Here is a 22,500-nt window from a genome sequence, read left to right as displayed (position 1 = left end):
AGAGAGAGAGAGAGAGAGAGAGAGGAAGAGAGAGAGAGAGAGACAGAGAGACAGAGAGAGGAAGAGAGGGAGGGAGAGAGAGAGAGAGAGAGAGAGAGAGGAAGAGAGGGGGAGAGAGAGAGAGAGAGAGTGCGTGTGTCCGTGTGTCTGTGTGTGTGTGTGTGTATGTGCGTGTGTGTGTGTGTGTGTGTGCGTGCGTGCGTGCGTGCGTGCGTGCGTGCGTGCGTGTGTGTGTGTGTGTGTGTGTGCGTGCGTCCGTGCGTGCGTGCGTGTATGTGTACCGTTAGGTTCTTCTGCAGGCCTACGTGTGTGGCTCTGAGCAAGGCTCTGATGCTGAAGCTGTCTGTGTCCTCCTTGTCTCCGATCTGAGACTCCTTCAAAAGACAGTCCAGCTTCTTCCTGATGTAACTTTCTACTTGATGGTTACCATTACTCTGAAGGGGGGAGGGGGAGAGAAAGAGAGAGAGAGAGAGAGAGAGAGAGAGAGAGAGAGAGAGAGAGAGAGAGAGAGAGAGAGAGAGAGAGAGAGAGGAGAGAGAGAGAGAGAGAGAGAGAGAGAGAGAGAGAGAGAGAGAGAGAGAGAGAGAGAGAGAGAGAGAGAGATGATGAATTGGTTCTAAACCCATCTGTCCCTGGTTGAATACACCAGGTCATTAGTGTAGTCCTGGCAGTGCTACCAGTAGAGATAGACAGACAGACAGACGCATAGTAGAAAAAAGTAAAACATTAAGAAAAAACCCTTGAATGAGTAGGTGTGTCTAAACTTTTGACTGGTACTGTACATATCACCCTCTCTTCACTGGGATTGAGGGAAACTAGTCACATATCACATATTTATAACTTATTTATCAGTCCATTTTATGATAAGATTCAGATTTTTATTTCTGTACCTTTATTTAACTAGGCAAGTCAGTTAAGAACACATTCTTATTTTCAATGACGGCCTAGGAACAGTGGGTTAACTGCCTGTTCAGGGGCAGAACGAAAGATTTGTACCTTGTCAGCTCGGGGGTTTGTACTTGCAACCTTCTGGTTACTTGTCCAACGCTCTAACCACTAGGCTACCCTACTTAATCAGGAATGAATTAGAGGGAAATCATATCTCCCATTCCTCTTGCTTTTCCAGTCTCGTTTGTTTCGTTGTATTGTATAATAATGCTAATAATTCACTTATTGGAATTGTTAAACACACACACACACGCTGTGTCTGCGATAAGCTCATTAAACATGAATTAGTCTCAAACACAACTCGGTCAAACAGGGCTTACAGTCCTATTAGTGCAGTGAATTCAAGGTTGTGATTGATACAGTTACTGTACATATCGCAATATTATTTTGGACGATATTATATTGATAATATGACTTATAATATCGATTAAAACATCCAGTACGAGTCAGAAGTTTGGACACACCTACTCATTCAAGGGGTTTTCTTCATTTTCTACATTGTAGAATAATAGTGAAGACATCAAAACTATGAAATAACACATATGGAATCATGTAGTAACCAAAAAAGTGTTAAACAAATCTAAATATTTTTAGATTTTAGATTCTTCAAAGTAGCCACCCTTTGCCTTCATGACAACTTTGCACAAGCTTGGCATTCTCTCAACCAGCTTCACCTTGAAGGAGTTCACTGAACAGGATCCTGCACAGGATCGGTACATCCGAACATCACACCTGCGGGACAGGTACAGGATGGCAACAACAACTGCCCGAGTTACACCAGGAACGCACAATCCCTCCATCAGAGCTCAGACTGTTCGCAATAGACTGAGAGAGGCTGGACTTGTAGGACTGTTGTAAGGCAGGTCCTCACCAGACATCACCGGCAACATCGTCGCCTATAGGCACAAACCCACAGTCGCTGGACCAGACAGGACTGGAAAAAAGTGCTCTTCCCTGACGAGTCGCGGTTTTGTCTCACCAGGGGTGATGGTCGGATTCGTGTTTATCGTCAAAGGAATGAGAGTTACACCGAGGCCTGTACTCTGGAGCGAGATCAATTTGGAGGTGGAAGGTCCATCATAGTCTGGTACAGTGTCTCATAACATCATCGGACTGAGCTTGTTATCATTACAGGCAATCAACGCTCTGCGTTACAGGGAAGACATCCTCCTCATGTGGTACCCTTCCTGCAGGCTCATCCTGACATGACCCTCCAGCATGTCAATGCCACCAGCCATACTGCTCATTCTGTGAGTGATTTCCTGCAAGACAGGAATGTCAGTGTTCTGCCATGGCCAGCGAAGAGCCCTGATCTCAATCCCATTGAGCAGGTCTGGGACCTGTTGCATCGGAGGGTGAGGGCTAGGGCCATTCCCCGAAAGAAATGTCCAGGAACTTGCAGGTGCCTTGGTGGAAGAGTGAGGTAACATCTCACAGCAAGAACTGGCAAATCTGGTGCAGTCCATGAGAAGGAGATGCACTGCAGTACTTAATGCAGCTGGTGGCCACACCAGATGCTGACTGTTACTTTTGATTTTGATCCCCCCCTTTGTTCAGTGACAAATTATTCAATTTCTGTTAGCCATATGTCTGGGTAACTTGTTCAGTTTATGTCTCAGTTGTTGAATCTTGTTATGTTCATCCAAATATTTACACATGTTAAGTTTGCTGAAAATAAACGCAGTTGACAGTGAGAGGATGTTTATTTTTTTGCTGCGTTTACAGACTACTGTTCAAAAGTTTGGGGTCACTTACAAATGTCCTTGTTTTTGAAAGAAAAGCCCATTTTTTGTCCATTAAAATAACGTCAAATTGATCAGAAGTTAATGTTAATGTTGTAAATGACTATTGAAGCTGGAAAGGGCAGATTTGTTATGGAATATATACGTAGGCGTACAGAGGCCCATTATCAGCAACCATCACTCCTGTGTTTCAATGGCATGTTGTGTTAGCTAATTCAAGTTTACAATTTTAAAAGGCTAATTGATCATTAGAAAACCATTTTGCAATTATGTTAACACAGCTGAAAACTGTTCTTCTGATTAAAGAAGTAATAAAACTGGCCTTCTTTAGACTAGTTGAGTATCTGGAGCATCAGCATTTGTGGGTTCGATTACAGGCTAAAAATGGCCAGAAACAAAGTCCTTTCCTCTGAAACTCGTCAGCCTATTTTTATTCTGAAAAATGAACGCTATTCCAATGCAAGAAATTGCCAAGAAACTGATGATCTTGTACAACTCCCTTCACAGGACAGTGCAAACTGGCTCTAACCAGAATATAAAGAGGAGTGGGAGGCCCAGGTTAACAACTGAGCAAGAGGACATTAGATGGTCTAGTTTGAGAAACAGATGCCTCACAAGTTCTCAACTGGCAGCTTCATTAAATAGTACCCACAAAACACCAGTCTCAACGTCAACAGCGAAGAGGAGACTCTGGGATGCTGGATGCTATATATATATATATAATACATTTTTTTTGGTAATGTTAGCTAGCACTAGTCGACTGTACCTGCACCAAAACGTTTCATCATATAGCTTGTTCTCCATCTACTTTTTAAATAATGAGCAAACATGTTTTCTTTACTTTTATTTTCCTTGACCGATCAAAACTCATTTTCTCGTGCTCTCTCTTGTCTCTCTGCAGCTAGTTAATTAGTTAACTAATAAACATATTTAGTGCGCAATATGTTTGGAACAACAAATCACAATAAAATCGCAGTATATTACATATGATTACATATCATATCGCCATCGAAGTATCATCATAATATCGTATCGTGGCGTCCCTGACGATGCTGTCAATACTGTTAAATAAAGGATAAACAAAACAAATTAAATGAAAAGTCCCATACATATGGACTGTCTCTGACGCAGCGAGAACACACTGATTAATGGACAGGCCTTCGCACCGGTCACCAGCCAACTTACATTGCTGTTCTTCAGTTTAAAGTCGTCCTCAATCTCATCAGCACTGTCATCATCTGACACCTCCCCCTCCTCAACGTCTATAGACAGGTACAGAGGGAGCCGTTTCCCCTGGAGAGAGAGAGACAGAGAGAGAGAGAGAGAGAGAGAGAGAGAGAGACAGAGAGAGAGAGAGAGAGGGGGAGAAAGAGAGAGACAGAGAGAGAGACAGAGAGAGGAGAGACAGAGAGAGAGAGAGAGAGAGAGAACGTCTATAGACAGGTACAGAGGGAGCCGAGAGAGAGAGAGAGGAGAGAGAGAGAGAGAGAGAGAGAGAGAGACAGAGAGAGAGAGAGAGAGAAAGAGAGAGACAGAGAGAGAGAGAGAGGGGGGAGAGAGAGAGAGAGAGAGAGACAGAGAGAGAGAGAGAGAGAGGGGGGAGACAGAGAGAGAGAGAGACAGAGAGAGACAGAGAGAGAGAGAGACAGAGAGAGAGACAGAGAGAGAGACAGAGAGAGAGAGAGAGAGAGAGAGAGAGAGAGAGAGAGAGAGAGAGAGAGAGAGAGAGAGAGAGAGAGAGAGAGAGAGAGAGAAAGGTGCGTGTTAGGCTCATCTTTATCGTATGAACCATATGGAGGATGTAACACAATAACAGGAATACATCTGTTACATGTACATGATGACGCCTCCAGCTAAACCAGGAGCATTACTGCAGGCAGTCAGGAGTCTTTCGCAAACATATCATCTCCCCTCAGAGTCTTGAAGAAAAAGAAACTTTACTATGAAACCAAAATAAATTATATAAAGAACAATAGTAAAAAGCTTTGGAGCACGTTGAATTACATTTTGGGAAAAAAGTTAACTCGGCTCTATCATTCATTGAATCAGATGGCTCATTCATCACAAAACCCACTGATATTGGCAAATACTTTAATGACTTTTTCATTAGCAAGATAAGCAAACTTATGGATGACATGGCCAGCAACAAACGGTGACACTACACATTCAAGTATATCTGAACAAATTATGAAAGACACGAATTGTACTTTTGAATTATGTAAAGTCCGTGTGGAAGAAATGAAAACATTATTGTTGTCTATTAACAATGAAAATCTGGATGGAAAATTACTGAGGATAATAGGGGACAATATTGCCACTCCTATTTGCCATATCTTCAATTTAAGCCTACTAGAAAGTTTGTGCCCCCAGGCTTGGAGGGAAGCTAAAGTCATTCCGCTACTTACAAATATTAAAGCCCCCTTTACTGGCTCAAATAGCCAACCAATCAACCGGTTAGTAACCTTTTTGAAAAAAATTGTGTTTGACCAGATACCATGCTATTTTTTAGTAAACAAATTGACAACAGACTTCTAGCACACTTATAGGGTAGGACATTCAACAAGCACAGCAGTTACACAAATGCATGATGATTGGCTGAGAGAAATCGATGACAAAATGATTGTGGGGGCTGTCTTGTTACACTTCAGTGCAGCCTTTGACATTATTGATCATAGTCTGCTTCTGGAAAAACATATGTGTTATGGCGTTACACCCTCTGCTATAATGTGGATAAAGAGTTACCCGTCTAACAGAACACAGAGAGTGTTCTTTAATGAAAGCCTCTAAAACATAATCCAGGTACAATCAGGAATTCCCCAGGGCAGCTGTTTAGGCCCCTTACTTTTTCAATCTTTACTAAAGACATGTTTTTGAGTAAAGCATGTGTGTCTATTTATGCAGATGACTCAACACTATATACTTCAGCTGCTACAGCGACTGAAATGACTGCAACAGTCCTAAATATTTCCTAAACTAAAAGCATGGTATTTGAGATAAATCATTCCCTAAACCGTAAACCTCAACTACATCTCGTAATGAATAACGTGGAAATTGTGCAAGTCGAGGTGACTAAACTGCTTGGAGTTACCCTGGATTGTAAACTGTCATGATCAAAACATATTGATACAATAGTAGCTAAAATGGGGAGAAGGATGACCATGATAAAGCGTTGCTCTGCCTTCTTAACAGCCGTATAAACAAGGCAGGTCATACAGGCTCTAGTTTTGTCGCACCTGGACAACTGTTCTGTAGTGTGGTCAGGTGACACAAAGAGGGACTTAGGAAAGTTACAATTGGCTCAGAACAGGGCAGCACGGCTGGCCCTTAAAAGTACACGGAGAGCTAACATTAATCTCTCATGCCTCAAAGAGAAAGAGAGATTTTATTTTTCCTTTATTTAACTAGGCAAATCAGTTAAGAACAAATTCTTATTTTCAATGATGGCCCAGAGGGACCGGGCAGGCACCGTGTTATGCGGTGGAGCTCACCGTGTCCCCAGTGCGTGTGCATAGCCGGTGCGGTATATGCCAGCTCCTCGTAACTTCCTGTTCAGGGGCAGAACGACAGTTTTGTACCTTGTCAGCTTGGGATTTGAACTTGCAACCTTTCAGTTACTAGTCCAACGCTCTAACCACTAGGCTACCATGCCGCCCCAAGAGTGACCTGCATCACTACTTGTTTTGTGTAAAAGTTGAATGTACCAGCAGCGCCGGACAGGCGGGAGACTCCGGCAGCTCCGGACAAGCGGGAGACTCCGGCAGCTCCGGACAGGCGGGAGACTCCGGCAGCTCCGGACAAGCGGGAGACTCCGGCAGCTCCGGACAGGCGGGAGACTCCGGCAGCTCCGGACAAGCGGGAGACTCCGGCAGCTCCGGACAAGCGGGAGACTCCGGCAGTTCCGGAGTGAAGGGCGATTCTGGCATCGCCTGGCCGATATGAGGAGCTGGCATATACCGCACCGGGCTATGCACACGCACTGGGGACACTGTGCGCTCCACCGCATAACAGTGCCTGCCCGGTCCCTCTCGCTCTCCGGTAAGCACGGGGAGTTGGCTACGGTCTCCTACCTGACTTAGCCACACTCCCCGTTTGTCCCACCCCAATACATTTTTGGGGCTGCCTCTCGGGCTTCCAGCCGTGCTGCTGTGCTGCCTCCTCATACCGGCGCCTCTCCGCTTTCGCTGCCTCCAGCTCTGCTTTAGGGCGGCAATATTCCCCTGCTTGTGCCCAGGGTCCCTTGCCAACCAAAATCTCCTCCCAAGTCCAGGAGTCTTGTGTTTTCGGCCGCTGCTGCTGCTGCCCGTTACCACGCTGCTTGGTCCTCTTGTGGTGGGTGTTTCTGTAACGGATTTCCTCCTCTTCGTCTGAGGAGGAGTAAGGATCGGACCAAAGTGTTAAGTGTTCACGATGATTTTAATGAAAGAAAGCACTGAACACTGAATCAAAACAATGACGTGAATTTACAAAACCGAAACAGTACCGTGTGGCCCAAACACGGAAACAAACACCCACAAACCAAAAGTGAAACCCAGGCTGTTTCGCATTGACTCTCCTGCGTTTCCCGTGGTACTGGGCCTACCCTGGTTGGCTCATCATAACCCCACTATTTCATGGCAACAGAGGGCTCTCACTGGGTGGTTGTGAGATTGCTTGGGGAGGTGTGGAGGGGTTTCCGTTGGTGCAACTATGGTGGAAATCCCAGACCAGGTCTCCACTGTGTGCATCCCTCCCGAATATGCCAATTTGGCTCTCACCTTCTGTAAAAAGAAGGCGACTCAATTATCACCCCATTTATGGGGGGATTGTGCGATAAATCTCCTGGTAGACGCTGCACTTCCCAGGAGTCAGGTGTATCCCCTGTCGCAAGTGAAGACGGTGGCTATGGAGACATATTTCTCAGAATCCCTGCATCAGGGATACATTCAGTCATCCACTTCACCCGTCTCCTCAAGTTAATTTTTCGTGAAGAAGAAGGATGGAAGTTTGTGCCCGTGCATTGATTATCGAGATCTCAATCAAATCCCGGTGAGGTACAGTTACCCGCTACCTCTTATCGCCACGGCAATTGAGTCAATGCACGGGGCACGCTTCTTCACAAAACTGGATCTCAGGAGCGCATACCACCTGGTGCGTATCCGGGAGGGAGACGAGTGGAAGACGGCATTTAGTAGGACCTCAGGGCATTATGAGTACCTCGTCCTGCCGTACGGTTTGAGGAATGCTCCATCAGTCTTCCAATCCTTTGTCGATGAGATTGTCAGAGACCTGCATGGGTAGGGTGTAGGGTGTAGGGTGTAGTGGTGTATATCGATGACATTCTGGTATACTCCACTACATGCGCCGAGCATGTGTCCTTGGTGCGCAAGATACTTGGACGACTGTTGGAGCATGACCTGCACGTCAAGGCTGAGAAATGTCTGTTCTTTCAGCAAGCCGTCTCCTTCCTAGATTATCACACGTCAGGGGTGGAGATGGAGAGTAACATCATTTCAGCCGTACGTAATTGGCCGACTCCCACCACGGTAAAGGAGGTGCCACGATTTTTAGGGTTTGCCAATTACTACCGGAGATGCTTTGATGGTGTGGAGACATTGGCTTGAGGGGGCTAAACACCCTTTTCTCATCTGGACTGACCACTGCAATCTGGAGTACATCCGGGCAGCGAGGAGACTGAACCCTCGCCAGGCAAGGTGGGCCATGTTTTTCACCCGTTTTGTTTTCACCCTTTCTTACAGACCAGGTTCCCAGAACGTTAAGGCAGATGCACTGTCCCGGCAGTATGACACAGAGGAGCAGCCCATGGATCCCACTCCCATACTCCCCGCCTCTTGCTTGGTGGCGCCGGTAATGTGGGAGCTGGACGTGACATTGGGCGGGCGTTACGTACAGAGCCCACTCCCCTTCAGTGTCCAGCTGCGCGGCGGTACGTTCCGTCTGCTGTCCGTGACCGGCTGATCTATTGGGCCCACACGTCACCCTCCTCTGGTCATCCTGGGATCGGTCGGACAGTGCGCTGTCTTAGTGGGGAGTACTGGTGGCCCACTTTGGCTAAGGATGTGAGGGTTTATGTTTCCTGCTCGGTGTGCATCCAGTGTAAGGCTCCTAGGCACCTGCCCAGAGGTAAGTTACAACCCTTACCCGTTCCACAATGGCTGTGGTCGCACCTGTCGGTGGATTTCATAACCGATCTTCCACCTTCACAGGGAAACACCACGATCCTGGTCGTTGTGGATTGTTTTTCCTGTCGTCTCCTCCCTTTGCCTGGTCTCCCTATGGCCCTACAGACTGCGGAGGCCCTGTTGACTCATGTCTTCCGGCACTATGGGGTGCCTGAGGATATTGTGTCTGATCGGGGTGCCCAGTTTACTTCGAGGGTCTGGAGGGCGTTCATGGAACGTCTGGGGGTGTCGGTCTGCCTTACCTGTTTTCACCCCGAGAGTAACGGGCAGATGGAGAGAGTTAACCAGGATGTGGGTAGGTTTCTGAGGTCTTATTGCCAGGACCGGCCGTTGGGACCTGCCCCTCCGCCTGCCCTGTCGGAAGCTGGGTCTGTGGTTTGTGGGGCCATTTAAAGTCCTTAGGAGAGTGAACGAGGTTTGTTATAGGTTACAGCTCCCCCTGATTACCGCATTAACCCCTCGTTACATGTGTCTCTCCTCGGGCCGGTGGTGGCTGGCCCGCTCCAGGAAGCTGCGGTGCCGGAGGTTCCTCCACCCCCTCTGGACATCGAGGGGGCCCCGGCATACTCCGTTCAATCCATTCTGGATTCGAGACGTCGGGCGAGGTAGAGACAAAAATACACCATGCAAAGCAGACACAACTGTCAGTAAGAGTGCCTATGATTGAGTCCTTGAATTAAGAAATTGAGATAAAACTGTCCAGTTTGAGTGTTTGTTGCAGCTCGTTCCTGTCGCTACCTGCAGCGAACTGAAAAGACGAGCGACCCAGGGATGTGTGTGCTTTGGGGACATTGAACAGAATGTGACTGGCAGAACGGATGTTGTATGTGGAGGATGAGAGCTGCAGTATATATCTCAGATAGGGGGATTTAGGACTAAGAGGATTTTTATAAAAAAGCATCAACCAGGATCTTGCGACGAGCATACAGAGATGACCAGTTTACAGAAGAGTACAGAGTGCAGTGACGTGTCCTATGAGGACAAATCGTATACATTAGACTCTTTCACTGATATTTTACATTTCATTCTCTCTATCTCCCTCTATCTCTGTCTCTCTCTCTCTCCACTCTTTCTTTCTTTAGTTGATTTTCCACTGTGCGCATGAGTGAATGTGTGAGAGTGTGAGTGTACTGAATACGTTTCCCACTATGCTGAGTGTCTCCAGGCTCTGGTTTGGTTATCTCTAATCTGTCCCAGGCAGACAGAGAGAGACATAGAGAGAAAGCGACAGAGAGAGAGACTGTGTGTGTGTGTGTGTGTGTGTGTGTGTGTGTGTGTGTGTGTGTGTGTGTGTGTGTGTGTGTGTGTGTGTGTGTGTGTGTGTGTGTGTGTGTGTGTGTGTGTGTGTGTGTGTGTGTGTGTGTGTGTGTGTGTGTGTGTGTGTGTGTGTGTGTGTGTGGGTGTAATATAATTATATAATAATGCCATGTAACCCACCAGTCCTTCACTCCTCAATTATATAACCACATGTCATCCCTCTTTTTCTCCCAGCATGACTAATACAGTGGCGGCCTACTTTCTCCCAGCATGACTAATACAGTGGAGGACTACTTTCTCCCAGCATGACTAATACAGTGGATGACTACTTTCTCCCAGCATGACTAATACAGTGGACTACTTTCTCCCAGCATGACTAATACAGTGGAGGACTACTTTCTCCCAGCATGACTAATACAGTGGAGGATTACTTTCTCCCAGCATGACTAATACAGTGGAGGACTACTTTCCCCAGCATTCCCAGCATGACTAATACAGTGGAGGACTACTTTCTCCCAGCATGACTAATACAGTGGAGGACTACTTTCTCCCAGCATGACTAATACAGTGGAGGACTACTTTCTCCCAGCATGACTAATACAGTGGAGGACTACTTTCTCCCAGCATGACTAATACAGTGGAGGACTACTTTCTCCCAGCATGACTAATACAGTGGAGGACTACTTTCTCCCAGCATGACTAATACAGTGGAGGACTACTTTCTCCCAGCATGACTAATACAGTGGAGGACTACTTTCTCTCAGCATGACTAATACAGTGGAGGACTACTTTCTCCCAGCATGACTAATACAGTGGACTACTTTCTCCCAGCATGACTAATACAGTGGAGGACTACTTTCTCCCAGCATGACTAATACAGTGGAGGACTACTTTCTCCCAGCATGACTAATACAGTGGAGGACTACTTTCTCCCAGCATGACTAATACAGTGGAGGACTACTTTCTCCCAGCATGACTAATACAGTGGAGGACTACTTTCTCCCAGCATGACTAATACAGTGGAGGACTACTTTCTCCCAGCATGACTAATACAGTGGAGGACTACTTTCTCCCAGCATGACTAATACAGTGGAGGACTACTTTCTCCCAGCATGACTAATACAGTGGAGAACTACTTTCTCTCAGCATGACTAATACAGTGGAGGACTACTTTCTCCCAGCATGACTAATACAGTGGACTACTTTCTCCCAGCATGACTAATACAGTGGAGGACTACTTTCTCCCAGCATGACTAATACAGTGGACTACTTTCTCCCAGCATGACTAATACAGTGGAGGACTACTTTCTCCCAGCATGACTAATACAGTGGACTACTTTCTCTCAGCATGACTAATACAGTGGACTACTTTCTCCCAGCATGACTAATACAGTGGAGGACTACTTTCTCCTTTTCTTCTTCTTGTTTATTTAATTTTGGGGGGGACAATCCCTCTCCCCACTCCCCCTCTGTTCTGCTCTCAGCCAAAGCCAAACAAAACACAACACTGAAAATAGAGAGAAAGGAAAGGAGATGAGGAGAGGAAGGAAAGGAGATGAGGAGAGGCAGCAAAGGAGATGATGAGAGGAAGGAAAGGAGATAAGGAGAGGAAGGAAAGTGAATAGGAAGGGAAACCTGTATTTGCACTGTTGATTCCCACAATTTGTATGGAAAGACGATTCTCTTCCTCAATAGTGTGCAATCAATTCTACTAGATGAAAAGCCAAAATGACTATGGCATCCTGGCATTGAAAGAGTACAACATTTTTGAAAATGTCATATACTATAAAACACTCTATTTTTGCATGCCTACTATTTAGAATGGCCAACATATTTCTTCCCTCTTTGACTGTCTGCGCTTTGGCTGATTCTCAATAACTCTAGACAAAGGCCTGGGGTTTAAAGACCCCGTGCTTTCTCTCTCTCTCTCTCTCTCTCTCTCTCTCTCTCTCTCTCTCTCTCTCTGTCTCTGTCTCTCTCTCTGTCTCTCTCTCTCTCTCTCTCTCTCTCTCTCTCTCTGTCTCTCTCTCTGTCTGTCTGTCTGTCTGTCTGTCTGTCTCTCTGTCTGTCTGTCTGTCTGTCTGTCTGTCTGTCTGTCTGTCTGTCTGTCTGTCTGTCTGTCTGTTTCCCTGACCCTCTCTCTCTCTCTCTCTCTCTCTCTCTCTCTCTCTCTCTCTCTCTCTCTCTCTCTCTCTCATTCTCTCTCTCTCTCCATTCTCTCTCTCTCTCTCTCTCTCTCTCTCTCTCTCTCTCTCTCTCTCTCTCTCTCTCTCTCTCTCTCTCTCTCTCTCTCTCTCTCTCTCTCTCCTATTCTCCCAGTCTCTCTCTATATCTCCCTCTCTCTCTCTCCACTCTCTTCCCAGTCTCCCTCTTCCCAGTATATCTCTCTTCTCCAGTATCTCTCTCTATCTGTTTCTCTCTCTCTCTCTCTCTCTCTCATTCTCTCTCTCGCTCTCTCTCTCTCTCTCTCTCCCCTATATATTCCTATATCTTTCCCAGTATATCTCCCTATATCTTCCCAGTATATCTCCCTATATCTTCCCAGTATATCTCCCTATATCTTCCCAGTATATCTCCCTATATCTTCCCAGTATATCTCCCTATATCTTCCCAGTATATCTTCCTATATCTTCCCAGTATATCTCCCTATATCTTCCCAGTATATCTTCCTATATCTTCCCGGTATATCTCCCTATATCTTTCCCAGTATATCTCCCTATATCTTCCCAGTATATCTTCCCAGTATATCTCCCTATATCTTCCCAGTATATCTCCCTATATCTTCCAAGTATATCTCCCTATATCTTCCCAGTATATCTCCCTATATCTTCCCAGTATATCTTCCTATATCTTTCCCTTCAGACCATTGGGGCAGGGTTTGGAGGAACAGGAAAGAGTGAGGAGAGGCAGACAGAGAAAGAAGAGGAGTGTTTGAGGAGAGATGTATGACAGAAGGAGAAGAGGATGGTTCGTGTGTGTACCTTGATGAGGATCTTCCCCTGTAGACAGTGGGGGCTGGGTAGCTGTTTAGAGTCTCTGTGGAAAGTCTCTCCCAGGTCCAGCTTGTCTCCCAGGATCTTTCTGAGGTACTGGGCTATCTTCTTCTGTTGTTGGATGCAACAGTGGTTCTCTATGGACAGGATCACTGGGTACCTGGGGAATGGGGAAACATGGCGTTACTATGACCACAATGGCGGCGGAGAAGAAGGCTGACGTTTTACCGATTGTGTTTTCTTTCTTTGTTTATTTGCCTTGTTTGTAACTAAAAAAAATTCTTATTTTGTACATAATGTTGCCGCTAGCATCTCTTATGACTGAAAATAACTTCTGGACATCAGGACTGCGATTACGAACTGGCAGAATCCTTTCTTTTCCTTTAACGAGTCCGACGAGCAAGATTTGAATGATGTACTGCTTTCCCGAGAACAGGCCCAGATCCCAGTCATTTGCGTGAAGAGAAGGCGGAGAAAAAGGGGCCGGAGGGCTGCCTTCTGAGAATTCGTAGGCGATCGAATAAACCTCCACTTCCTTCCATTCTGCTAGAAAATGTGCAATCTTTGGAGAATAAAATATATGACCTACGCAGAAGATTAAACTACCAATGGGACATTCAAAACTGTAACATCTTATGTCATGGCTGAAAGACGACACTATCACCATACAGCTGGCTGGTTATACGCTGTACTGGCAGGATAGAACAGAGGAGTCTGGTAAGACAAGGGGCAGCGGACTATGTATTTTTGTTAATAACAGCTGTTGCACAATATCTAAGAAAGTCTCGAGCTATTGCTCGCCTGAGGTAGAGTATCTCATGATAAGCTGTAGACCACAGCTTAATCAGCATGTTAAATGTGCAACCAGAGGTAAAAAAAACTCTGGACCACCTTTACTCCACAAACCGAAACGCATACAAAGCTTTCCCTCGGCCTTGGCAAATCTGACCATAATTCTATCCTCCTGATTCCTGATTACAAGCTAAAATTAAAGTAGGAAGCACCAGTGACTAGATCAATAAAAAGGTGGTCAGATGAAGAAGATGCTAAGCTGCGGGACTGTTTTGTTATCACAGACTGGAATATTTTCCGGGATTCCTCCGATTGCATTGAGGAGTACACCACATCAGTCATTGGCTTCATCAATAAGTGCATAGATGAAGTCGTCCCCACAGTGACCGCAAGTACATACCCCAACCAGAAGCCATGGATTACAGGCAACATCTGCACTGAGCTAAAGGCTGGAGCTGCCGCTTTCAAGGAGCAGGACACTAATCCAGAAGTTATAAGAAATCTCACTATGTCCTCCGACGAACCATCCAACAGGCAAGATTTGGCATGGGTCCTCAGATCCTCAAAAGGTTCGACAGCTGCACCATCGAGAGCATCCTGACTGATTGCATCACTGCTTGGTATGGCAACTGCTCGGCCTCCGACCGCAAGGCACTACAGAGGGTAGTGCGAATGGCCCAGTACATCCCTGGGGCAAAGCTTCCTCCCTTCCAGGACCTCTATACCAGGCGGTGTCAGAGGAAGGCCCTAAAAATTGTCAAAGATTCCAGCCACCCTGTTCTCTCTGCTACCGCATGGCAAACGGTACAGTAGCGCCAAGTCTACGTGCAAGAGGCTGAACAGCTTCTATCCCAAAGCCATAATACTTGTGAACATCTAGTCAAATGACTACTCAGACTATTTGCATTGTCCCCCCCCCCTTCTTTACCACCGCTGCTACTCTCTGTTATCATCTATTCAGTCACTTTAATAACTCTACCTACATGTACATATCACCTCAACTAACCGGTGCCACCGCACATTGACTCTGTACCCCCCTGTATTTAGTCTCACTATTGTTATTATTTTACTGTTGCTCTTTAATGACTTGTTACTACACTACTGTGTTATGCTTGTTAATTGTTTACTCCATGTGTAACTCTGTGTTGTTGTCTGTTCACACTGCAATGCTTTATCTTGGCCAGGTCGCAGTTGCAAATGAGAACTTGTTCTCAACTAGCCTACCTGGTTAAATAAAGGTGTTCTCAACTAGCCTACCTGGTTAAATAAAGGTGTTCTCAACTAGCCTACCTGGTTAAATAAAGGTGTTCTCAACTAGCCTACCTGGTTAAATAAAGGTGTTCTCAACTAGCCTACCTGGTTAAATAAATGTGTTCTCAACTAGCCTAACTGGTTAAATAAAGGTGTTCTCAACTAGCCTACCTGGTTAAATAAAGGTGTTCTCAACTAGCCTACCTGGTTAAATAAAGGTGTTCTCAACTAGCCTACCTGGTTAAATAAAGGTGTTCTCAACTAGCCTACCTGGTTAAATAAAGGTGTTCTCTACTGGCCTACCTGGTTAAATAAAGGTGTTCTCAACTAGCCTACCTGGTTAAATAAAGGTGTTCTCAACTAGACTACCTGGTTAAATAAAGGTGTTCTCAACTAGCCTACCTGGTTAAATAAAGGTGTTCTCAACTAGCCTACCTGGTTAAATAAAGGTGTTCTCAACTAGCCTACCTGGTTAAATAAAGGTGTTCTCAACTAGCCTACCTGGTTAAATAAAGGTGTTCTCAACTAGCCTACCTGGTTAAATAAAGGTGTTCTCAACTAGCCTACCTGGTTAAATAAAGGTGTTCTCAACTAGCCTACCTGGTTAAATAAAGGTGTTCTCAACTAGCCTACCTGGTTAAATAAAGGTGTTCTCAACTAGCCTACCTGGTTAAATAAAGGTGTTCTCAACTAGCCTACCTGGTTAAATAAAGGTGTTCTCAACTAACCTACCTGGTTAAATAAAGGTGTTCTCAACTAGCCTACCTCGTTAAATAAAGGTGTTCTCAACTAGCCTACCTGGTTAAATAAAGGTGTTCTCAACTAGCCTACCTGGTTAAATAAAGGTGTTCCCAACTAGCCTACCTCGTTAAATAAAGGTGTTCTCAACTAGCCTACCTGGTTAAATAAAGGTGTTCTCAACTAGCCTACCTGGTTAAATAAAGGTGTTCTCAACTAGCCTACCTGGTTAAATAAAGGTGTTCTCAACTAGCCTACCTGGTTAAATAAAGGTGTTCTCAACTAGCCTACCTGGTTAAATAAAGGTGTTCTCAACTAGCCTACCTGGTTAAATAAAGGTGTTCTCAACTAGCCTACCTGGTTAAATAAAGGTGTTCTCAACTAGCCTACCTGGTTAAATAAAGGTGTTCTCAACTAGCCTACCTGGTTAAATAAAGGTGTTCTCAACTAGCCTACCTGGTTAAATAAAGGTGTTCTCAACTAGCCTACCTGGTTAAATAAAGGTGTTCTCAACTAGCCTACCTGGTTAAATAAAGGTGTTCTCAACTAGCCTACCTGGTTAAATAAATGTGTTCTCAACTAGCCTACCTGGTTAAATAAATGTGTTCTCAACTAGCCTACCTGGTTAAATAAAGGTGTTCTCAACTAGCCTACCTGGTTAATTAAATAAAGGTGTTCTCAACTAGCCTACCTGGTTAAATAAAGGTGTTCTCAACTAGCCTACCTGGTTAAATAAAGGTGTTCTCAACTAGCCTACCTGGTTAATTAAATAAAGGTGTTCTCAACTAGCCTACCTGGTTAATTAAATAAAGGTGTTCTCAACTAGCCTACCTGGTTAATTAAATAAAGGTGTTCTCAACTAGCCTACCTGGTTAATTAAATAAAGGTGTTCTCAACTAGCCTACCTGGTTAATTAAATAAAGGTGAAATTAAAAAAATTAAAAAACGTTTATTTCTTATTGTTTTCCGTATTATTTGAATTGTTGGTTAGGGGCTCGTAAGTCAGCACTTCACTGTAAGGTCGACACCTGTTGTATTCGGAGCATGTGACTAATACGATTTGATTTGATTTTGATTTGATATCTCCATGAGTAGCAGAGTTCTATGATCCTGGATGTGGACGGGTTTGTCAGCCATGAATACTGCTCTTCACTATAAAAGTCCTTTAAATCAAATGGTCCTTCTGTAGCTCAGTTGGTAGAGCATGGCGCTTGTAACGCCAGGGTAGTGGGTTTGATCCCCGGGACCACCCATATGTAGAATGTATGCACACATGACTGTAAGTCGCTTTGGATAAAAGCGTCTGCTAAATGGCATATATTATTATTATTATATTAAATAAAACCCTATATTGCACTTTCATATGCAACAAATTTATATTAGACTGAACTGTTGACATAAAAAGAAAAAAACTATTATTGCATTTTTAGCCTCCCTAAAAATAAATCCTTTCAAACTACCCCCACCCCAACCTCTGGCAGAATAGACTTGACAGAGGCCCAAGAAACACACCAGAAAATAATCAACATTTTTTCAGTGTGTGTGTGTGTGTGTGTGTGTGTGTGTGTGTGTGTGTGTGTGTGTGTGTGTGTGTGTGTGTGTGTGTGTGTGTGTGTGTGTGTGTGTGTGTGTGTGTGTGTGTGTGTGTGTGTGTGTGTGTGTGTGTGTTCATTTGGAGGTGAAATGACTTGTGTTCAGGCAGCAGCTCAGCTCAAATGTCAAACCTGTCAGACTGACAGCTCTCCCTGATCTCTCCTCCCCTGTCTCTTTAAGGAAACACACACACACACACACACACACACACACACACACACACACACACACACACACACACACACACACACACACACACACACACACACACACACACACACACACACACACACACACACACACACACACACACACACAGAGCCAGGTATCACACAGAAAACACACACACACACACACAAACACACACACAGTGAGAGTTGAGGGATAGTGGGTATGTTCTCTCTCCCAGGTGGAATAGTAATGATAAATGAGGTAATGCTCATCACATGCCGGGAGCCTCGTTCATCATAACACTAAAATATAGAATAAAACTGAGAGAAAGAGTGAGGGACAGAAATTTGGCGCGGTCTATCATCTCATAAAAGAGTGTCAGAATCACACTGTTCCATCCATTATCCAGGCTCTCCCATTAGGAGAAAATACTAATTAGCCAGCTATTCCAGCTAATTACACAACAATGAGATAGCATCCTCTCCTCTCTAATCAGTTATGATGATGGTGCCAACTCATTTACCTGGCTCTCTCCCACACTCATTTACCTGGCTGCTTCCCACACTCATTTACCTGGCTCTCTCCCACACTCATTTACCTGGCTGCTTCCACCTCATTTACCTGGCTCTCTCCCACACTCATTTACCTGGCTGCTTCCCACACTCATTTACCTGGCTGCTTCATTTACCTGGCTGCTTCCCACACTCATTTACCTGGCTGCCTCCAACACTTTACCTGGCTGCTTCCCACCCTCATTTACCTGGCTGCTTCCCACACTCATTTACCTGGCTGCTTCCCACACTCATTTACCTGGCTCTCTCCCACACTCATTTACCTGGCTGCTTCCCACACTCATTTACCTGGCTGCTTCCCACACTCATTTACCTGGCTGCTTCCCACACTCATGTACCTGCCTGTCTCCCACACTCATTTACCTGGCTCTCTCCAACACTCATTTACCTGGCTCTCTCCAACACTCATTTACCTGGCTCTCTCCCACACTCATTTACCTGCCTGTCTCCAACACTCATTTTTACCTGCCTGCCTCCAACACTCATTTACCTGGAACCAAAAAGGGTTCCTCAAATGGTTCTCCTATGGGGACAGGCCCAAAAAACTTTTGGAACTCGTTTTTTCTAGGACTGTACTGGAGCTACTTAAAGGTTCTCAGTGACTCTAACAGTCATTACCTTCCTGAGCAAAACGGTTGGATGAGTGACAGGCAGGCAGAGACAGACAGACAGACAGACAGACAGACAGACAGACAGACAGACAGACAGACAGACAGACAGACAGACAGACAGACAGACAGACAGACAGACAGACAGACAGACAGACAGACAGACAGACAGACAGACAGACAGACAGACAGACAGACAGACAGACAGACAGACAGACAGACAGACAGACAGACAGACAGACAGACAGACAGACAGACAGAGACAGAGACAGAGACTGTGCCTCAGTGCAGATGGTTTAGTAATGGAGGATAATACCAGGTGTCTCAGTGTCTCTAATGACCACGCATCCTGCTGCTTTTCATTTAAAAACAATTCAAATCCTTTTCTAAGTTTTTTTTTTTTTAAGTGCTGTTACATAATGATTTAATGGAAATTTTCTCTAAATCAACTGTTAGAGAAGAGCTTCCAACTCTAATTGGTTACATATCAGAGAGAAGGGGACAGATGAGCTCTGGGGAACAACATCTCTTCACAGTGGAGAATCTTCCTGTTTCAACACACACTCTGAAGAGCCTCCCAGACCGCTGGCTAGAATATACAAACAACAGGTGTTGGATAATACCAAGGATAATGTGTGTGTGTGTTGTACACACAAAGCACTAAGCAGAGCATGCATTCACACACACACACACACACACACACACACACACACACACACACACACACACACACACACACACACACACACACACACACACACACACACACACACACACACACACACACACACACACACACACACACACACACACACACACACACACACACACACACACACACACACACACACACACACACACACACACACACACACACACACACACACACACACACACACACACACACACACACACACACACACACACACACACAGTGAGAGTTGAGGGGTGTATTTACCGGTTGTTGATGAAGGCGTATTTGTTGATGGTCTCTATGACAGACTTGAAGGTGATCTTGGAGGTCAGAGTGTAGCCATGCTGAACCATGGGCTCTCCATCAGGACCATCCCAACAGTCCACTACAGGTAAATCACATCTCATTTTATTGGTCACATACACAGGGTTAGCAGACGTTAACGCGAGTGTAGCGAAAGGCTTGTGCTTCTAATTCCGACCGTGCAGTAAATAAATATCTGTGTGTGTGTGTGTGTGTGTGTGTGTGTGTGTGTGTGTGTGTGTGTGTGTGTGTGTGTGTGTGTGTGTGTGTGTGTGTGTGTGTGTGTGTGTGTGTGTGTGTGTGTGTGTGTGTGTGTGTGTGTGTGTGTGTGTGTGCTGCCTCACCCTCCACACAGCGGCAGCCAGCCTGTAGTACCCAGGCGTACATGTCTGTCTTGGAGTGAGACAGCAACTGGTCTCCCGTCAGGTAGGTGTTATGAGACGAGGAGATGTAGTAGCTACTCAGAGGCTGATCCATGTCCTGGTTCACCTCATGGTGTTCAGGGTTAAACACATCACACGTGGGGCTGCGCATGAAACTGGTGAAACCTGGACACACACACACAGACAGACAGACAGACAGACAGACAGACAGACAGACAGACAGACAGACAGACAGACAGACAGACAGACAGACAGACAGACAGACAGACAGACAGACAGACAGACAGACAGACAGACAGACAGACAGACAGACAGACACACAGACACGACAGACAGACAGACAGACAGACAGACAGACAGACAGACAGACAGACAGACAGACAGACAGACAGACAGACAGACAGACAGACAGACAGACAGACAGACAGACAGACAGACAGACAGACAGACAGACAGACAGACACGGTAGAAAAGCTGTACTCAGCGTTATCTTACTTATATCATCATAACAATAATTTCTCTCTGTCACCCATGAAATACTCAGAGACATTGGCCCTCCTTGGCGATAGATGAATCCAATCCAACTGAACTGAATAGAACACAAAGATTTATTAGAGGAACAAGATATTCAACTGACTTACAGCAGGACCGCAATAGTTAAATCTGAGATACTTAAAGGAACTATCATAATATAAGAGACATAACTTTAATAGCACTCCACCCATTACAGAAAAAGAGGAGGAGAAAACTCTGACAGCCAAGGGGCTTTGATGAGCCTTAACGAGGAGGAGGAGGGAGGAGGAGGAGGCGGGAGGAGGAGGCAGGAGGAGGAGGCAGGAGGCGTAGATGGGAGGAGGAGGTGGGAGGCGAGAGGAGACAGCCAAGGGGTTTTGATGAGCCTCAATGAGCTGCACTTTTAATGATGGAATGTAATACTTTAATGCCTGACTGAATCACAGACTTTTCTGCCAGAATTGTGGGTAGTTTTTTATGGGGGTTTTTTAGGAAAAGGAGGAGAGCTTTAACTGGGAAAAGCATCCTTTGATCATAAGAGGTGGGAGGCGTAGATGGGAGGAGGAGGAGGAGGGAGGAGGCGAGAGGAGGAGGAGGTAGGAGGAGGGATGAGGAGGTGGGAGGAGGAGGGATGAGGAGGTGGGAGGAGGATGGAGGAGGAGGTGGGCGGAGGAGGAGGAGGGAGGAGTAGGTGGGAGGCGAGAGGAGGGAGGAGGCGAGAGGAGGAGGAGGGAGGAGGAGGTGGAAGGAGGAGCAGGAGGAGGGAGAAGGCAAGAGGAGGAGGAGGTAGGAGGAGGGAGGAGGAGGTGGGGGAAGGAGGGTGGAGGAGGAGGAAGGAGGAGTAGGTGGGATGCGGAAGTGGGAAGAGGAGGGAGGAGGAGGAGAAGGGAGGAGGAGGTGGGAGGAGGAGAAGGGAGTGGGAGGTGGGAGGAGGAGAAGGGAGGAGGAGGTGGGAGGAGGTGGTGGTGAGAAAAGGAGGAGGAGAGAGGAGGTGGAGAGGGATAAGGAAGCGATTCCCAAACCTTCCATAACAAAGCCATCACCTACAGAGAGATGAACCTGGAGAAGAGTCCCCTAAGCCAGCTGGTCCTGGGGCTCTGTTCACAAACACAAACACACCCCACAGAGCCCCAGGGCAGCAACACAATTAGACCCAAGCAAATCATGAGAAAACTAAAAGATAATTCATTGACACATTGGAAAGAATTAACCAAAAAACAGAGCAAACTAGAATGCTATTTGGCCCTACACAGAGAGTACACAGAGGCAGAATACCTGACCACTGTGACTGAACCAAAATGAAGGAAAGCTTTGACTATGTACAGACTCAGTGAGCATTGCTATTGAGAAAGGCTGTGGTAGGCAGACCTGGCTCTCAAGAGAAGACAGGCTATGTGCTCAATGCCCACAAAATGAGGTGGAAACTGAGCTGGACTTCCTAACCTCCTGCCAAATGTTTGATGATATTAGAGAAACAAACCCAATTTTGATAAACTCCCATATCTACTGGGTGAAATACCACATTGTGCATCACAGCAGCAAGATTTGTGACCTGTTGCCACGAGAAAAGGACAACCAGTGAAGGACAAGCACCATTGTAAATATAACCCATATTTATGCTGATTTATTTTCTATTTTGTACTTTAACCATTTGCACATCATTACAACACTGTATTTAGACATAATATGACATTTGAAATGTCTCTATTCTGTTGGATCTGTTGTGAGTGTTTATTTTATATTGTTTATTTCACTTTAGTTTA

The 22,500-nt window shown here is 45.6% G+C and overlaps 1 protein-coding gene across 1 annotated transcript in view; it reads right to left on the bottom strand.

Moving 5' to 3' along the window:
* Positions 1-22,500, bottom strand: part of LOC124005158 (1-phosphatidylinositol 4,5-bisphosphate phosphodiesterase eta-1-like) — a 154,621-nt gene that overhangs the window by 35,975 nt on the left and 96,146 nt on the right. Inside the window, 5 exon segments of the mRNA XM_046314148.1 lie at positions 282-434; positions 3,876-3,983; positions 13,108-13,279; positions 19,803-19,923; positions 20,186-20,389. Coding sequence (XP_046170104.1) covers positions 282-434; positions 3,876-3,983; positions 13,108-13,279; positions 19,803-19,923; positions 20,186-20,389 — 758 coding nt within the window.

Source organism: Oncorhynchus gorbuscha, linkage group LG19 (genome assembly GCF_021184085.1).
Source record: "Oncorhynchus gorbuscha isolate QuinsamMale2020 ecotype Even-year linkage group LG19, OgorEven_v1.0, whole genome shotgun sequence".
In the NCBI taxonomy this organism is placed as follows: domain Eukaryota; kingdom Metazoa; phylum Chordata; class Actinopteri; order Salmoniformes; family Salmonidae; genus Oncorhynchus; species Oncorhynchus gorbuscha.
Note: the sequence above shows the minus strand (reverse complement) of the source record. Positions and strands in the feature narration are given on the sequence as shown.